The sequence below is a fragment of the Alternaria infectoria genome, assembly GCF_024043175.1.
Source record: "Alternaria infectoria strain BMP 0036 chromosome Unknown scaffold_14, whole genome shotgun sequence".
In the NCBI taxonomy this organism is placed as follows: Eukaryota; Fungi; Ascomycota; class Dothideomycetes; order Pleosporales; family Pleosporaceae; genus Alternaria; species Alternaria infectoria.
In genome coordinates this window covers 128,400-143,921 of record NW_026250703.1, presented here as the reverse complement: position 1 = coordinate 143,921, position 15,522 = coordinate 128,400, and the positions used below count along the sequence as shown (strand labels likewise).

The 15,522-nt window shown below is 53.6% G+C and overlaps 5 protein-coding genes across 5 annotated transcripts; 3 read left to right on the top strand and 2 right to left on the bottom strand.

Moving 5' to 3' along the window:
* Nucleotides 1-5,013: 5,013 nt before the first annotated feature.
* On the bottom strand, nucleotides 5,014-6,746 carry URC1 (putative GTP cyclohydrolase; the record flags this gene model as incomplete). Its single annotated transcript, XM_051499197.1, has 4 exons — nucleotides 5,014-5,111; nucleotides 5,165-5,791; nucleotides 5,843-6,253; nucleotides 6,305-6,746. 4 exons carry the CDS (start codon nucleotides 6,744-6,746, stop codon nucleotides 5,014-5,016), a joined length of 1,578 nt encoding a protein of 525 aa, XP_051350446.1.
* Nucleotides 6,747-7,326: 580 nt separating this feature from the next.
* On the top strand, nucleotides 7,327-7,823 carry J4E92_007834 (uncharacterized protein; the record flags this gene model as incomplete). Its single annotated transcript, XM_051499196.1, has 3 exons — nucleotides 7,327-7,329; nucleotides 7,384-7,425; nucleotides 7,476-7,823. The coding sequence occupies 3 exons, from the start codon at nucleotides 7,327-7,329 to the stop codon at nucleotides 7,821-7,823; spliced, it is 393 nt and encodes a 130-aa protein (XP_051350445.1).
* A 360-nt stretch (nucleotides 7,824-8,183) lies between these two features.
* On the bottom strand, nucleotides 8,184-8,860 carry FUR1 (Uracil phosphoribosyltransferase, synthesizes UMP from uracil; the record flags this gene model as incomplete). Its single annotated transcript, XM_051499195.1, has 3 exons — nucleotides 8,184-8,235; nucleotides 8,285-8,456; nucleotides 8,503-8,860. 3 exons carry the CDS (start codon nucleotides 8,858-8,860, stop codon nucleotides 8,184-8,186), a joined length of 582 nt encoding a protein of 193 aa, XP_051350444.1.
* Nucleotides 8,861-9,729: 869 nt separating this feature from the next.
* On the top strand, nucleotides 9,730-13,074 carry J4E92_007832 (uncharacterized protein; the record flags this gene model as incomplete). Its single annotated transcript, XM_051499194.1, has 2 exons — nucleotides 9,730-12,738; nucleotides 12,790-13,074. The coding sequence occupies 2 exons, from the start codon at nucleotides 9,730-9,732 to the stop codon at nucleotides 13,072-13,074; spliced, it is 3,294 nt and encodes a 1,097-aa protein (XP_051350443.1).
* Nucleotides 13,075-14,432: 1,358 nt separating this feature from the next.
* Nucleotides 14,433-15,441, top strand: RHB1 (GTP-binding protein; the record flags this gene model as incomplete). Its single annotated transcript, XM_051499193.1, has 5 exons — nucleotides 14,433-14,487; nucleotides 14,565-14,704; nucleotides 14,856-14,984; nucleotides 15,040-15,265; nucleotides 15,317-15,441. 5 exons carry the CDS (start codon nucleotides 14,433-14,435, stop codon nucleotides 15,439-15,441), a joined length of 675 nt encoding a protein of 224 aa, XP_051350442.1.
* Between the last annotated feature and the right edge of the window lie 81 nt (nucleotides 15,442-15,522).

Sequence of the window (15,522 nt, the reverse complement as noted above, 5' to 3'; positions counted from 1 at the left end):
GCAGCAACACTCCAGTGCACATCACGGGAAGATCAGCAGTGAATAGATACAGATGTAGGATATGCTGATCGCGTTCGGATGCATTGCGGGCAACATAGCAGCAGTGACGCTGCACTTTGGGATCTCTCGAGTCGCCAATTGTGGCGCATGCGATACCTGCCTTTGCTGCACCATAATGGCTGTATAACAGCAGGAAGGCGCGGCAACTGCGAGATGCGCATGATATGATACGGTTGTCGCAATAGTTTGGGTAAAAGATGGTGTTGAAGCGACTCCATGGCCACGCAACTCCAGTCTCGCGTCTCTACCTTGGTACGTCTGCGAAACCAACATCACCTGCATCACTTTGTTCACACACTAACAATTTGCGCTGCCAAGTAATGTACATATGTTACATTGCTGCGGTTCTATCTACGCAGTTCATTCAGCTGTGGCGGACAGACTAACTACCCATCGCACACGCTAGCACCCCCATCCAAATTCCAGTTACATCTTCGCGTCTTCTCCAGCCACCGTCAGCAAACGTCATCAATGCGATCATCATCGCAGACGAGTTACTGCGTCCAGCATCACGAAGAACATGGATATACATCCTGTAACAATTTCCTTCCCCCTCTTTACATCTCGACATTTATTGTCGTGACGTAGATCCGTTGGTCCGACCCATACCCATTCCTGTTCCCCGTGACAGAAGAGACGTTGCGACGGCTAGGTGAATGCCTTCCAACAGCGCAGTTTCCAGATTGGAGACTATCAGCTTGCGGCGACTTGATACAGATTGCTGTACAGTTGCTCATAGAAGAGAACGTGAGTCTGGTAGGTGTAGCGGTGGTATGGCTGGTGTTGTTGATAGAGACGTCTTTGTTGCATGACATCAAAGACTGGTGCATGTCCAATCATGGCTTGACGTCAGATCGGTCTTGCTGACCATATGGGTTCTGGTTCTGGCAGAACTTCTCAAAGTCAGGAAAGCTGATGTAGCCATCTGAAAGAATGTTAGTCTCATGCTACTTCAATCTGACATGCTCAGTGCTTACCCTGCTGCCTGTATTGGCGGACATAGCGGTCACTCTCGGTTCTTGACATGGAAGGCCTCTCAGAAGTGTAGGCCGGTTCCGACTGCAATCTTGATCGTGGAGTGAGCATCGGGCTTCCAGGTGGCGTCTCGCCTCGAGGTGTAGTAGGCGATGAAGCAACCTTGGCTAGGAGAATGGAGGCCTTGGTCGGGCTACCGGATGTTGATGTTCCAGAGTCCCGTCGAGAGGTTACAGGCACAAGTGTGGTGAGGCATGGCGAAGAAACAGTTGATGGTGTTAGAGGTGGCCGCCGGCTTGCTGAGCGAGATCGTGCAGGCGCCTCAGTAGGCAGCGAGAAGTAGTATCGTGGATGGCTAGACATGGCGAAGATGTGCGTCGATCGACAGAGAGCGAGTGTTAAAGTCGGAGAATTACTGCGGTATGAAATTGAAGAATGACGGAGGGCGGGAACGGGTAGTATGTATAATGGCGTCCAAATCGCCTAGACGCTATTCACCCCATACTACCGAATGCATGTATGTATAGTGACGCCTCTGCTCGTTCCAGGCACCCTGGTCGACGCCAGGTGCATCAGCAGCCCGGAGCTCCCCACTCGACATCGCTGGCCTTTCGGGCTAGTTATGCATGCCGAAGTGGGTACCGCCAGAAAACGTGGACGTTCTGAATTAGTCTGCTTGCAAGGGAGGTGTGCTGTCACGCTTTGACTCGCCCTGACTCGCCCCTGATGCACACAAGACCACCTCACCTCCATTTCTCTAGTCTGGTAGTCTGCTGCGAGCTGCTGCAGGTGTGAGTTGGCCACCGCCGACGATGCGGATGACAATCATGAAACACTTTGTCGCGATTTAGTCGACAATGGCAGCGTACCTCGAGAGCCAAATCGGAAAGGTCGATTTCGCCTTGGATGCGCTTGCGGTGTGGCAGGTCATTCGCGTCGGCCGTTCCTGATTGGCATCGCGCTCCTCGATCCCAGGCCTCGCCGGAAGAGCGGGTGCACAGCCATAGCGGCGCCGTCGCATCCTCAAACCATGGCATCGGCGGATGCAAGCCGCACTCCCAATGAACATCCGTCATGGCTGCGCGGTGATGACACAGCCAGCGCTGCCCTGTTCTCCGCCCAGTTCCCGGCGAGCCTTCCTTGTTGTGTATCAGGAACGTTCGAGAGGGGCACACGTATGCTTATCCACAGCCTAATCTGTTATCGAGTCCAGACGTCGCTGCAGACCACCGTGCGGTTTGTGCGACGAGACAGGTACCGGACTGCAATGAGCCTCATTCATATCGGCCACTTTGTCGGTGACGACATTGTCTCAGCTGAGGGTTTCTATTTCTGCCGTGTCATGCAATGCGGATGACATCCCTTGTCATCGAAAGTCGAGAACGTCGTACTTGCAAGGGCATCCTTCCCCTCCTTTCGTGCGATCCGGTTGGAGCATAAAGACACGCGAGAAGACCAACACTTTCGACACCGGTCGCTATTACATAGCCTTCCATAACTACCGATCGCGTGTTTCGATTTCGCATGTCACGTCGGTAGTGTCTTTCCGTGGCATGGCGGTTGAGGGGAAGCCACGTACTCGGCATTCTATCGCTCAGAGACTGCTACGATGCAGGTCATCAATCACCGCTTGCGATGACCAAAAGCCGATTGTTCTTTCTGGAATTACTAATAAGACAGTCCAGTAATGCAAGAACTGTTTTTAGAGGCAACAACTACGAGCATCCCGAGATCTTCTGGGGACATTGCGAGATGCCTAGGTTTTGGTGGGATACATCCCTGGATAGGTACACATCCGCCCCTCCATCTCGTAACTCTGCAACCAGACGAATACTATAACCCGTATCTCTAACCGGCGATACTTGGGTCGACTTGTTCTGGAACGATGATTACCTCGCCTCGCTCCACCTCCGCGTCAGCTGCTCTCACATGTTGCCATGCCTTCCGTAAAGAGCGGGCAACGCTCCGATTTGACAGTCCTGCTCTCAACGCCGCATTCTCAGCTGGGCGCCTGATCCTGAAGGTTCAACAAAATGTTGGTTAAGGACCATGTAAACTGTCTTTGGAAACACGATTACGGCCCTTCTTCTATATCTACGGGTCATCCGATAGGCAGGCCAAAGTTTCGCCCGTTCATCTCGAGAGGCTGATGCAAGAGCCGAAAGCTATCTAGCATCATGCCGTGCTGCCCAGTCCGTCATTGTGTACATACAATGTGGTTAGCCAAACCGACGTGCATGCTAGACCCGGGAAGCGGGAACCCCTCCACGCCGTCATAGCCGCGGCCGTTGACCAGCAAGTTTGCGATTCCGCATCCTCATCGACGATACATTCCCATGTACTCTTTTCGGACCGGAGACATCCAGCACTGGGACCCAAAGTTCGCATGCCCCAGCGGCTAGCCATAACACCAAAGGCAGCTTTGATGCGTTGGTGTTTCGTGACGGTGCTGAGGCCCTCCTCAACATACCCCTCACTCAAGACACCCTCAGCTCAGACGCCTCTGCCCCAAGTAAATTCTCCGCAAATCCAGACACGCTCCTACGGCAGATCTCGCCGCCGATCCTGTCCGAAAACTAACATACATACCCGCTCAACACCATACCGAGTCTTATGCTGCGTCTCGTTCTTGAGCAAGCGAGTTGAAAAGCGCCTGTCACTGCGGCAACGCAGAAACGGTCGCCGACAGTATGACGAGTTTACCGCCACTATCGTAACCACACTGCACTCCACTCTGCAACTCTACCGATAATCAGCCAACTAAAGCTTACATCTGACCCTCTACGTGCGAACAAATAAAAACACGTTCTTTTTGATCCACCCCGTACTCTACCTCACCGAACAACGGCGAAAGCGAAAAGAACCACCACACTAGATCACGATGTCCCAAAATCTGAAACACATCTGAGTGGAGTCGTACGCAGTTCCCAACCACCCACAACCACGCACGCACAAAGAAGCGGTAAGCAGAAAAGGCACCAAAACAGCAAGCAAAGAAAAAAAATCAACGTGTACCAACACCAGCGGTCAACCCAATAAGCGGGCCGCTCCCGGCAATCAATCGGTGTCCTTTGCTCCGTTCACACCAACAGCCCGTCCGTCTCATCCCCCCCACTTCCGCTACACACCGAATCCCAACACGTGCACACTTCCACCACAACACCCACATAACAATCCGCATTCTAGACCCTTGATTCCCACATTTCTCGCCTGCCTAACACGTGCAACACACCGGTAGATCGTTATCTCCAAACGAAACGGCGCATCTGCAGCTGTCAGGCCAGGTCATGCGCGGTAGGTGCGGGTAAGGCGACGCGCGGGTGTACCAGGGTGAAAGGAAAACACAGTGACAGGGGAGAGGAGGGGCATAGGGGACCGGGTATGCTGGTATAGGGACAGCGATCATAGTAGATGGGAGGAAGTCAAGCGGGAGGTTTTGTGCTGTTGCGGTTTAGTGGCGGTGCCGATGTATGCATGAAGTGACAGGGCTTGGGGCGTTTTCTTTCACGTGTGTTATGCGAGTATGACTGGAATTATGAGGTGGGTTTGCGTGGTGGGGGATGTGTATGGTAGCCGGTGGGTGTTTTGGCGATGGGAACGCGGTATGCGGAGGGAGGCGTGTGGACTATGGGTACGTGTGTTGAGGGGACTTGATGGTAAGCGATTGGTTGGGGGGTGGTGTTGTTGGATTGGACGGTGGCTTGGCTGTTGCTGTTTGCACGTGAAGATGGTGGTAGAAGTATCAAATCAATCATCATATAGAGATGATACAGCAAATATGCAAGCACGATCAACAATGAAGTAGTTCGAAGTGGCACGATGTGTTGCGTTTTGACAATGCAGTTCTTTGTATGTACTATCATCACATGTCGACATAGGCAACTCGCACTGTACCACTAATGGTGGCTTACTCCTACAACATGTCACCTCTTTCATGTCATCCGAGTTCTTCAATGCTAGATTGAGGTCAGCATGGGTTCATGAGGAGTCACCAGTTGCACTTACGTCGACGTCGTCCCAACCACGACCCTTTACGTTTGCCAACTCGTCCATCGACATAACATGGCCGGTTGTGACTGCGACATCCTGTTAGTAGTCGTCCAGAGCTTTAGAGGGAGTGGAAGCTTACAGTAGCCAGCTTGAATCTTAGCATCAATCTCGACACGACTATCTGCCGGGATCATATCGTCGGGAATGGGTACACGCTCATGGATAGGAATGCCTTGATCGACAATAGCATCGTGCTTCATGTTGGACATGCTGAGCATCCTGTCGATCTTGGTGATACCCAGCCAGTGCAGGATATCTGGCATCAGAGCCTGGAAGCGCATGTCCTTGACACCGGCAATGTTCTCAGTGCGCTTGAAGTACTCGCTGGCACGGTCCTCGCCTCGCTTTCTGGCGTTGTAGACGAGGTATTTCGTGACCTCACCCAAAGCACGGCCTTCCTTGCGGAAGTAAATGACAACACCGCTGCCACCCTTCTGGGCCTCTTTGACTGCTTCTTCGATACCGAAAGTCAGGTAGGGACGGCATGTGCAGATGTCAGATCCGAATACGTCACTTCCGTTGCATTCGTCGTGGATACGGAGAGCGAGCTTCGCGCTAGGGTCGGACATCTTTGCTGGGTCACCGAAGATGTAGACTGTTAGACCGCCAATAGGAGGGAGGAAGAGCTTAATGTCGTGACGGGTGATGAGCTCTGGGTAGGAACCACCAGTCTCTTCGAATAGTGTCCTGCGCAAAGTTCCCTCGTCTTTCGAATACGTTAGTGGATGTAGTCAGAAATGCGTTTCGACCCACTTACCAATGTTGAAACGCTCAGCAACACCAGGCAGGTACCATACAGGCTCTACTGCGACCTTGGTGACCGCAACCTCACCAGTCTCGTTGACGCAAATCTTGCCATCGGGAACGAGCCTGCCTTTCCTTACACTCTCCTCAAGTTCTGGCACTTTCATGTGTGCTCTGGTGATGGCAATGGTAGGTCTGATCTCAACATCGTCCTTATCCATGGTTTCCTTGTACAGCCAGGGTGCGAGATGGCCGTATGGGTCCATGGCCACAATCTTCTTTGGGTCGCTCCATTGCGGGAAAGGACCGATCTTTGCGGCAGGCTCAGTGTTGGTGAAGTCTGGCTTGTGTGTGATGTCGAGGTTCTTGCTGGCGACAGCAAGGGCGTTGTAGATGGAGTATGAGCCACCATGAGCACCGATAGCTACGAGAAGTTAGTAAACAACAAGCTGTATAGTTGTTCGGATGTACGTACCGTTACGTCTTCGGATAGTGTTCGCATGTCTTGACACAACGACAGGGCCACGAACAGCAGGGTCCTTGGCACCCCACTGCATTGGCAACGGGTCGACACCGGCTTGGCCGGGATACGAAGTCAAGATGATCTTTGAAATCTTGGATACACTCGTGCGACGTGGTTGGGCATCAGCATTTGAAGGTGGCTGCTCATACTGCTCGCTAACAGCTTCTACGGACTTCTCTGGCTCAACTTCCTTCGCCTTCTCGCCGTCCAGCTTGCCATTGGCAGCTTCACTTGCTGCCTCGTCCTTGATTTGCTTGATGCCTGCCAGCATGTTCACACGGCCGTTGATCTTGTCGACTGAAGCTGCCAGTACGGAGTTCTCCGAGCGGAGCGCCTTGAGCCCATCGAGAATCTCCTTGAGGACAGCATCGCTGGTGGTGCTTTCAGTAGACATGTTTGGTAATGGTAAATCTCATACAAAGTAGTACAGGATCTCTGATCTTAAAAGACAAATAGCAATCGCGATTGCTGCGTTGGTATCGAGTCGTGAAACAAAGACCGGTGAGCTCCGGTGGTAGGACGAACACGCAAGATGATGTAGAAGTGGGGAGCGGACAGAGTCACAAACACAACTTTGAACAAACGTCAAAGGGGACCAGAAGAATCCAGAGAAGGAGGAGAAGGAAGGAAGAGGAGGATCAACGTGGTCAGATATTAGGAGCTCGCCGGCGGTGGCAGCAGCGAACAGCTGACTACACACGTGCATGATGGTCGCGGCGAGCGCTGATAGGAGCGGGGGCGCTTATCGGCTATCGACGTATGCGGCAGCTGCAAGGGAGCGACAGGGATCTTGGCGGTCGGAACCACGCGAGACTCGAGACGCATTCAAGCCAAACTCGCGATTTCGCGTCACTGCACACGACACCGGCGCGACAAGCACCAAACACGGCTCTGGATATCCACACCACAATCGCTACTTAATAATTACGTGTACACACACCTTCCACATCTGGCGACTCTAGCCAACGCGAAAAATGGTGCGTTCCTCCCGGCTTCACGGTATCGCAGGCGCAAACTAACAGCAATGACAGGGCAAGCGCAAATCCTCCAGCAAGCCTCAAGGGCCCAAGAAGGCAGGCTCTGCCCTATCCTCCTGATGCCCCGCCGACTAACGCCCCTGTAGAAGGAGAAACTCCCGACCACCTTCCAATGTCTCTTCTGCAACCACGAAAAGTCCGTCAGCGTCTCCATCGAGAAGAAGTCGGGTGTGGGCAACCTGCAATGTAAAGTCTGCGGCCAGACCTTCCAGACCAACATCAACTACCTAAGTGCGCCCGTCGACGTGTACGCCGACTGGATCGATGCGTGTGACGCCGTCGCGAAGGAGGCAGCCAAGGGCAGCGTCGAGACGGCGCGGAGTACAAATCGCATGGGCAGGATGCCGACGGCGCACAACCAAGAAGACGACGACGGCGACGGCGGCTTCATCGAACACGACGAGCCTGACGCCGAGGGCGAGTACGCGGACTGAGTTGCCCGGGGGCCATCGCGCGAGGGCGACCAGGCGTGAAGGCTTCAGGCCTTGTATAATACATGGGAACATGGGGAGCGGATCATGGCTTGCATGGCGTTTAGGTTACCAAAAAGGATCCGCAGATTCACGGTGGCGTTTCATTATCGTCGTCAGCGTCAGGCTCAGTGTGTTCACGGTTAGCTGAGCGCAGCCTGTAGAAGTGTACACAGTAATCAAGCGTGTACATCAATGACCCTGGTACGCCTATAATCATGTGGTTTTCTTTGAACGAAACCATGCTACTACATGCCCAACTAAACCTAAGCCGCCCTGCGCCCAGCAAATGCTATCGATGAACCGGAGATGCTGTTGATTTCTTTACATGGTGTAGAAACGGTCGCCAAAGTCACCCAGTCCAGGGACGATGTAGCTACACGTCATATTAGTATGGAGCGGTTAGGAGATGGGAGTAAACATACTTCTTCTCGTCCAGACCCGCATCAACAAAGGCAGTGACTACCCTCACCTTGGGGAACTTATCCGCAAGGTTTTGTGCGCCTTCTGGGCTGGCAATGAGGTTGAGGAAGAGAATGTGCTCCTCTGGCACGCCCCGCGACTTGAGCACATCGATCGCCATGAGTGCCGAACCACCTATCTCCATCAGCAGTGCTTACGCAAATACGCCTTGTGTACTTACCAGTAGCCAGCATAGGATCCAGCAACAGGACCCATCTGTCGGCAATGTCCTCAGGCAACTTGTCGTAGTACAATTTCGGCTTACTAGTCTCCTCGTCCCGCTGAATCAAGATCTTTCCAATGCGTACGCTCCTACAGCAGTCCCTCAAACCCTGCTCCATGGACTCTCCCGCACGCATAATCGAGACACCACAGATCTTGCCCTCGAACTTGACACCGGAGTAGGTGCGACCTACTGGGGTGGTGATCTCCTGGGACTCTGTTGGCAGGTGATTGAGACCTTCTTCGACAAGCAAACGGATTATGCGGTTGCTGTAGAAGATGAAATCTGCGCGGCCGGTATTGCGATCACGTATCATGCTTTGAGGTTGTTAGTTTAGGTAATGGTGCCCGACCATGGTGTTGTGATGGTTCACGGGGCTCTTACGTGAGCAATGCTATCAGCTGAGGGGATTGAGGTAGGATGTGGACATTGGCCTGCTTGAGGGGAGTTGAGACGGTAGCTGTTGGTTTCAGATTTGAGGGACGGTATTCGGGCCCCAGGGATTGGGAAGGTGGATGCGAGTCGGAAGACATGGTTAGGGAGAGGCTGAGGATGGTCAGTCAAGGTCACGTAGCAGGAATCTGGTAGTATGGAGATGTTTCAGAGCCAAGATACAGCATCCTAGCAGGAGCGTTTGGGAATATGTAAACGTAGTCATAGTCTAAAATGAACTTACCGGCGCGTGAATGTGTGAGTAGAGCTTGTGCTGTTGGAAAACAATTTGATATTGTGGGGTGGTAAGGATGAGATCGAGGTGAGAGCAAGACCAAACGATAGAGCAGACTTTTATCAATGGATACGATGTCCAGATAAGAGGCAGGAAAGAGGAGCTGGAGCGTAGGTGGGCTAACAGTCTAGGCTCGTGACCGTCGGCGAAGTCCTTCACTCTGTTTGGGAAGGAGCAACCCATGCCCCGCTGTTTAGCGTGCCTGTCGTTCGGGACCCTGCTTGGATCACCAGCCACCATGCAAACAGCCGCTTTGAGCATTTCACCGTGACTGTCATGAAGTCGCGACAATGAGAGAATAGGTTTGCGGTGAGCGAACGCGTGGACCGACGCTATCAAGCTGAAGGAGAGCGGGTGCCGAGACAAGCCATCCACGGTCCCTGGTGCCACCCGCCTGCTGCGAGATGCGCGTCTGAGCCAACTTTGGGAGCGTCACCACAACACGCCTACGCACCGACATGGCCACGACCATGTTCGCCAATTTCACGTCCGGCGACCGTCGCAAGAAAGTCTACGGCAAATCCGCGCGTCGCTCCACCCTGCCGCCGCCCCTTCCTGATTCCAACGATGATGCGCCGCCATCCCCAGACCGACCGCGGAAACATCCCGCAGCCGTGAACGGCTCGCTGAAGAAGGCCGGAGACACATTGAAGGCCAGCACGGGTCTGGAGAATGCGCGCGCAAGGACCGATGATGTCGACGTCTTCGATGTACCCTCTGATGACGACTTCATGTCGCGCCCGAAGCCCGCGAAGAAGATCGTAGCGAAACGTCGGGCACCTGAAGCAGGCTTGGAAACCTCAAGTTCTTCCAAAGGGGAGGCCGTGGTGGCATCCAAGAAGCCAGCAAAAGCTTCACAGCCATTGCGCAAGCCTGACGACGCGAATACTGCCACCGTAAAGAAGACGCTGCCGACGCCCGCGCAAGTTGCAAAGCCCGTACAGGCACCGCCACCGCCATCCTCGGATACGATCGCACCTCGGACACTACGCGGGAAGACGCCTCAGCCCGTGGAAGCACAGAAACAGGCGGCAAGGGATCCGAAGTCATCACAGAGGCCGGTGGCCAAGGCAAAAGCATCTTCAGAGACGACGGCCGTTGCGCCGACAGCGACTAAGGCTCAGAAGAATGCGAAGATAACCTCGGCACTACCTGCGAAAAAGACGGCAGCAAAAGCTCTTGCCAAACCGACCGATGACCTCGCTGTGTTTGATATACCGATGTCGGACGAAGAGGCTCCGCCAACTGTCAAAAAGATCTCACGTCAAGCTCCGCAGACAGCACATAAAGAGCCTCCCGGGAAGTCCAAGACAACATCGGAAGAGTCTCACAAGGACACTACCGAGTCGGACGAGTCGAATGCATCGAACAAGCGAAAGCGCAAAGGGTCCATGTCGTCGACTGCCACAGTGGCTACGCCAGTGGTACAAAAGACGACTGAACAGACGGCGCATCAGCGGAGCCGGAAGGTTCAGAAGAACGAAGAAAGTGCTTCACCGGGGCATGCATCACTGTTGCAGCCCGTCGCAGGCGCAACACGGAAAACGCAACCGCCAGCGCTGGCACTCAACAAACCGACAAGGACGAGGCAACGTACCGTACCCGTCATGGCACCGCGAAAGATGGTCAAGGGCCAGTCCTCTCCTGCTACTCTGAGCGGCATGATACCGAATCGCCAGGCCCCCAGGCCATCTCCTGTCAAGAAAATCCCAGACGTGCCTGAGACGGAAGACGAGACTATGTATGACATACCAGATCCATTGACCACCCCTGTTCGGAAATCCAGACCTGTCGTACCTGGCTCCGTGACACCGCGACAAAGAGATCTCTTCAGCGGCTTGCTAAGCGATTCATCGTCCTCTGCTACACCAATGCCAAGCCTGGCGAACTTACAGCTCACGGATCGCAAACCGAGATCACTCATCGGTAACCTGGCAAGATCAAAGTCTGATGTCACTCACAGTACCAAGGCTCGTAAGACCAGACTGATTGACACTCTCAAACCAACCGAGACCAGCTCGGACGATGACGAAGAAGACAGCAGCAGCGATGGTGGAGAAGAGTCTGAAGCAAGCTCAAAACATCCCTCGTCTGCAAGAAGATCTGTACGAGAAGTCGGAAAAGAGCAAGCTTCAACGGCGTCCTCTGACGACATGGATGTGGACAAGCAAGCAAACGCGGAGTCACAAACATCGCAGACAACGTCGGGTTTCGGCATGCGACCAAGGCTCACCTACGCAATGGCGCGGTCGTACCTAAAGGAAGACAACCCAGAAGATGATCTACTGATCTCGATGGATCTAGACGATGGCTTTGGGTCTCAGTCCCAGATGGATACCAGATCTGTATCCGAGGGTGACCCCGAGCAGAACAGTCAAGCACAGGCTCAACAAATTCACGAGCTCAAGACACGGGGGCGTAACATGATCATCGGATATGAAATCGAAATGATGATAGGAGACATATCCGTTACCAACAGTAAGAGTATGAGGCGTAGCGCAATGATCGATCTGTGCACCAAGATGGCCGATGAGACGTTCTGTCATCAGCTTGTCGACTCGGCTCTGGCCCATCAGTTCTTCCAGAACATCGCTGGCGGTCGCGAGATTGTCTTCGACTTTGTCGCTGCCGTGGCCACAGTATTTATCCTCCGGACCAACCCTACCCACTCTGTCCTAGACGAGCTACAGGAGACTGGCAGTTTCGCTCACTTGATCGAGCTAGCCAGCAACGATGCAGATATCAAGGAGATCGCCAAAGATCGCAAGTCGAACATGTCTAAGATTGCTAAGGAATCGGTATTCACGTTTCGCACCCTAGTCCAGCAAAGCTCTATCTGGTCATCCAGCGTAGTACAGAAGGTATCTCCCCAGCTTGTCGCGCTGAAAGCTATCGAGTTGCTCATCATTGGTATGCGGAAGGCTGGCAATGCTGATAAGCTACTTGATCAAACGATGATCTCCCAGCTCGTTGAGATGGCTTCGAAATCGAATGATCGGTTGCAATCGGGCAAGGAGGGAAGCGCGGACAAAATATGCCTGGAAACAGTACTTTCCATACTCGAGTCAATTTCTGCCACGAGACAGATCCAAGCCTCCTGGCCGACGGGTGTGCTTCAGCGTATTGCGGGCTTTATGCCTCGGTTCTTCCAGCCTGACAGCGCTGCATCAACTATGCTCGCTGTCAAGCTATGTATGAACTTGACGAACAACAAGCCGAAAGCTTGCCAGCCGTTCTCAGCCATGGCTTTTGTGCAGCCATTGACGCAATCTATCATTGGAAAGTTTGAGTCAATCAGTACGGGGCTCGCGACGGAAAAGCGGACAGAGGTTTTGGATAGTCTCATCTTGAGCTTGGGTGCTTCCATCAATCTTGCGGAGCTGAGCGACGAGATGAGGCTTAACGTCGCTGATCAGATTGACGCTCTGGTCGCCATCTTCCTGGAGGGATCAAAGCGTGCTTCACAGGTACGTACGCGTTCAGAAGTCATGCTTTCAATAATACTAACCCTGCTTTAGGCTGCTTCTGTGGAAGAATCGCATTCTGGTGTAGCCATCGGATATCTTGCCGTGCTCCTTGGGAATCTGAGTCTCAACGACCAGATAAGGGCAAAGGTCCGCACGCTGCTACCGAACAAGCGACTTGACACCCTTGTCGATAGCATCAAGGAATTTGTCCGCGTGCACCAACACGTTGACCAGAAGGCAGGAAATCTTGAGGGAACAGAGGGTCAAGAGGCTTTGCAGTCCTATACGGCACGCCTCATGCTTGTCGTGGAACGGTTACAGAATGCGAGCACTTGATGGTGCAGAGATGCAGAGGCTTGACTCCGGTATCCCGCCTGGGCATTGATTCATTACTGATCAGACGCACTTTGCCTTTACTTGATTATCCCTCGGGTTGTTTACCATTGGGCAGCAAGTCGTTTCCCTCTTGACAGGTAGGTTCTTATTGGTTAGGCCTTTAATGGCTATGGCATGATACCCCGAATTACGCGTATGCGGTCATTGCTGGGAAGGGATCGCTTGTATTGTATATAAAGATTTCGATACCCCAGCATCTTGGACAGAGATGTGAATAGTAACGGTCGTGCAGCGAGGCTCTTCAGGCTAGCAAATGACCCGTAGCAGTTATATGAGAAACCTGCAAGCTTATACTGATTGAGCGACATGTCGTCTATTCGTCGCCGCTATCCGCTCGTATTCCCATCGCGTAGGCAGTAGAGGCTAAATGAAGGCTTGTAACCTCGCACGTACCCGTCCGTAAGGCTGCACCCGACCCAGAAGGCCGGCTCAAGTGACGCAACAGCCGGCATGTGGAGTGGCTCTGCCGTCGGGGCAATTTGCGAGATGCCTTCTACAGAACTTCCATGCAGCGGGCGTGTAATATCCGGGCGAGCAACTTTTTTCACTTTTGCAACGACTTGCATGTGATGGTTTCGCCTTGAGTCAAGAACGCCCGACATCATTTCGGCTAAGTTGTATGCTCGGGGCATCGGGAAGGGCAGCAATAGTTTCTGACATTTCGGAGGTTCTTGTGGCGCTGAGTGGTTGTAAGTGAATGGAGTATCTGCAGGTAGTGTGCTGGACAGGTTTGCGCTAGGCTCGAGACGATTGGCAATACGTAAATGAATGCTTCGAGAAGCTCTGGATTCGTCGGCTACGGGGTGCACTGTTCGGCTTGGATGGCCAGAACTGCGGAACCCAATACCAGCTGCTCGGTGCCAAACCCAAAGCGATATATCATGGTTGCCCAACTTTCATATGCGGCCGCGAGTCGTTGCTGCTATATCGAGATGGGAGCCGGCAGACATGACGGCATCAGCACCCGGTCGGGGACTTTTTTTCGTGAGCAACGCCTGCTCTTCACCTACAACTCTGGCACGACGCTCGCTGAAGTTTGCCTCGAACCATACATCCTCAGGACAGTAGCTACAGCGCTCGGGCCAGTGAACCAGCTTGTTCGTGCCACACGCACCCATCACCTGCAGCTAGACGGCGTCATTCCGGGCTGGAAGCTAGCTCCTACAGGCAATTGGCAGGTCCGAAGCACCAAACGCAACCTAGGCAGCTACATCGCAGCGGTGGACTGAGACAGCCAAACCTCAAACCTGGCGAGTCGTTCAGCTTCCTCACGACCTCTTCCCAAACCCAGCAGCAAGATGGCGCCCCCTCCCAAGCAGAGAAAGGTGGCCATTGTCGGCAGCAGAGCCGTCGGTACGTGGTTGCCCGAAGCTCGCGCAGGCTTCACATGCAAGTACCAACAAACAGCATACTGACGCGAGGGTGCACAGGCAAGTCGAGTCTGACGGTGCAATTCGTCGACGGGCACTTTGTCGACAGCTACTACCCGACCATCGAGAATACTTTCAGCAAGATGATCAAGTACAAGAACCAGGACTATGCGACTGAGATCATCGATACGGCTGGCCAGGTACATGAGGTTTTCTTTTCCCCCGCGTCGCGAAGCTCAGCCCAGGTCGACGCCCCACCTGCGATGCTTCACGCGCGTCTCTGCTGAGCATGCCATGCCGTGCACCTCAAGCTGTTTGTGAGCACCCGCTGACTCGGGTCCCGCCTCCCAGGATGAATACAGCATTCTCAACTCCAAGCACTTTATCGGCATTCATGGCTACATGATTGTCTACTCGGTTGCCAACAAGCAGAGCTTTGAGATGGCGCGCATCATTCGCGATAAGATCCTGAACCACCTTGTGAGTCTGACATGTGACACGCTCCGCGCCACTGCCTAACCACCCCTCACACTAGGCCGTCGAATGGGTTCCTCTCGTCATCGTGGGCAATAAGTCTGACCTGCGCCCCGAACAACGCCAAGTCACGCCTGAAGACGGCAAAGCCCTCGCCGCCGAGTTCAAATGTGCCCACACCGAAGCCAGCGCGCGCTACAACGAGAACGTACAAAAGGCCTTTGAGCTTATGATTGCGGAGGTGGAGCGGTCCCAGAACCCTGGTGAGCCCGCTGGCGGCAGCAAATGTACAGTCATGTAATTCCAAGATTCTTGACTGACATGAGCGCGTGTACCAGTCGGCGTGGACAAATACCCGGCCCTCCAGAAGGAGCGCGAGGACAAGGAGAAGAAGCGGCGGAACAGTGCGCACCTCCTCAAGCACCCGTTTGACCATCTCACGAACGCGCTCAAGAAGAAGTAAGAGGAGGTATACTTTTGTTTGGTTGTTGTAGACGGCATAGACGGCGGCTGACTTGTCGCGATGATTCTTTTACGCGTTCCG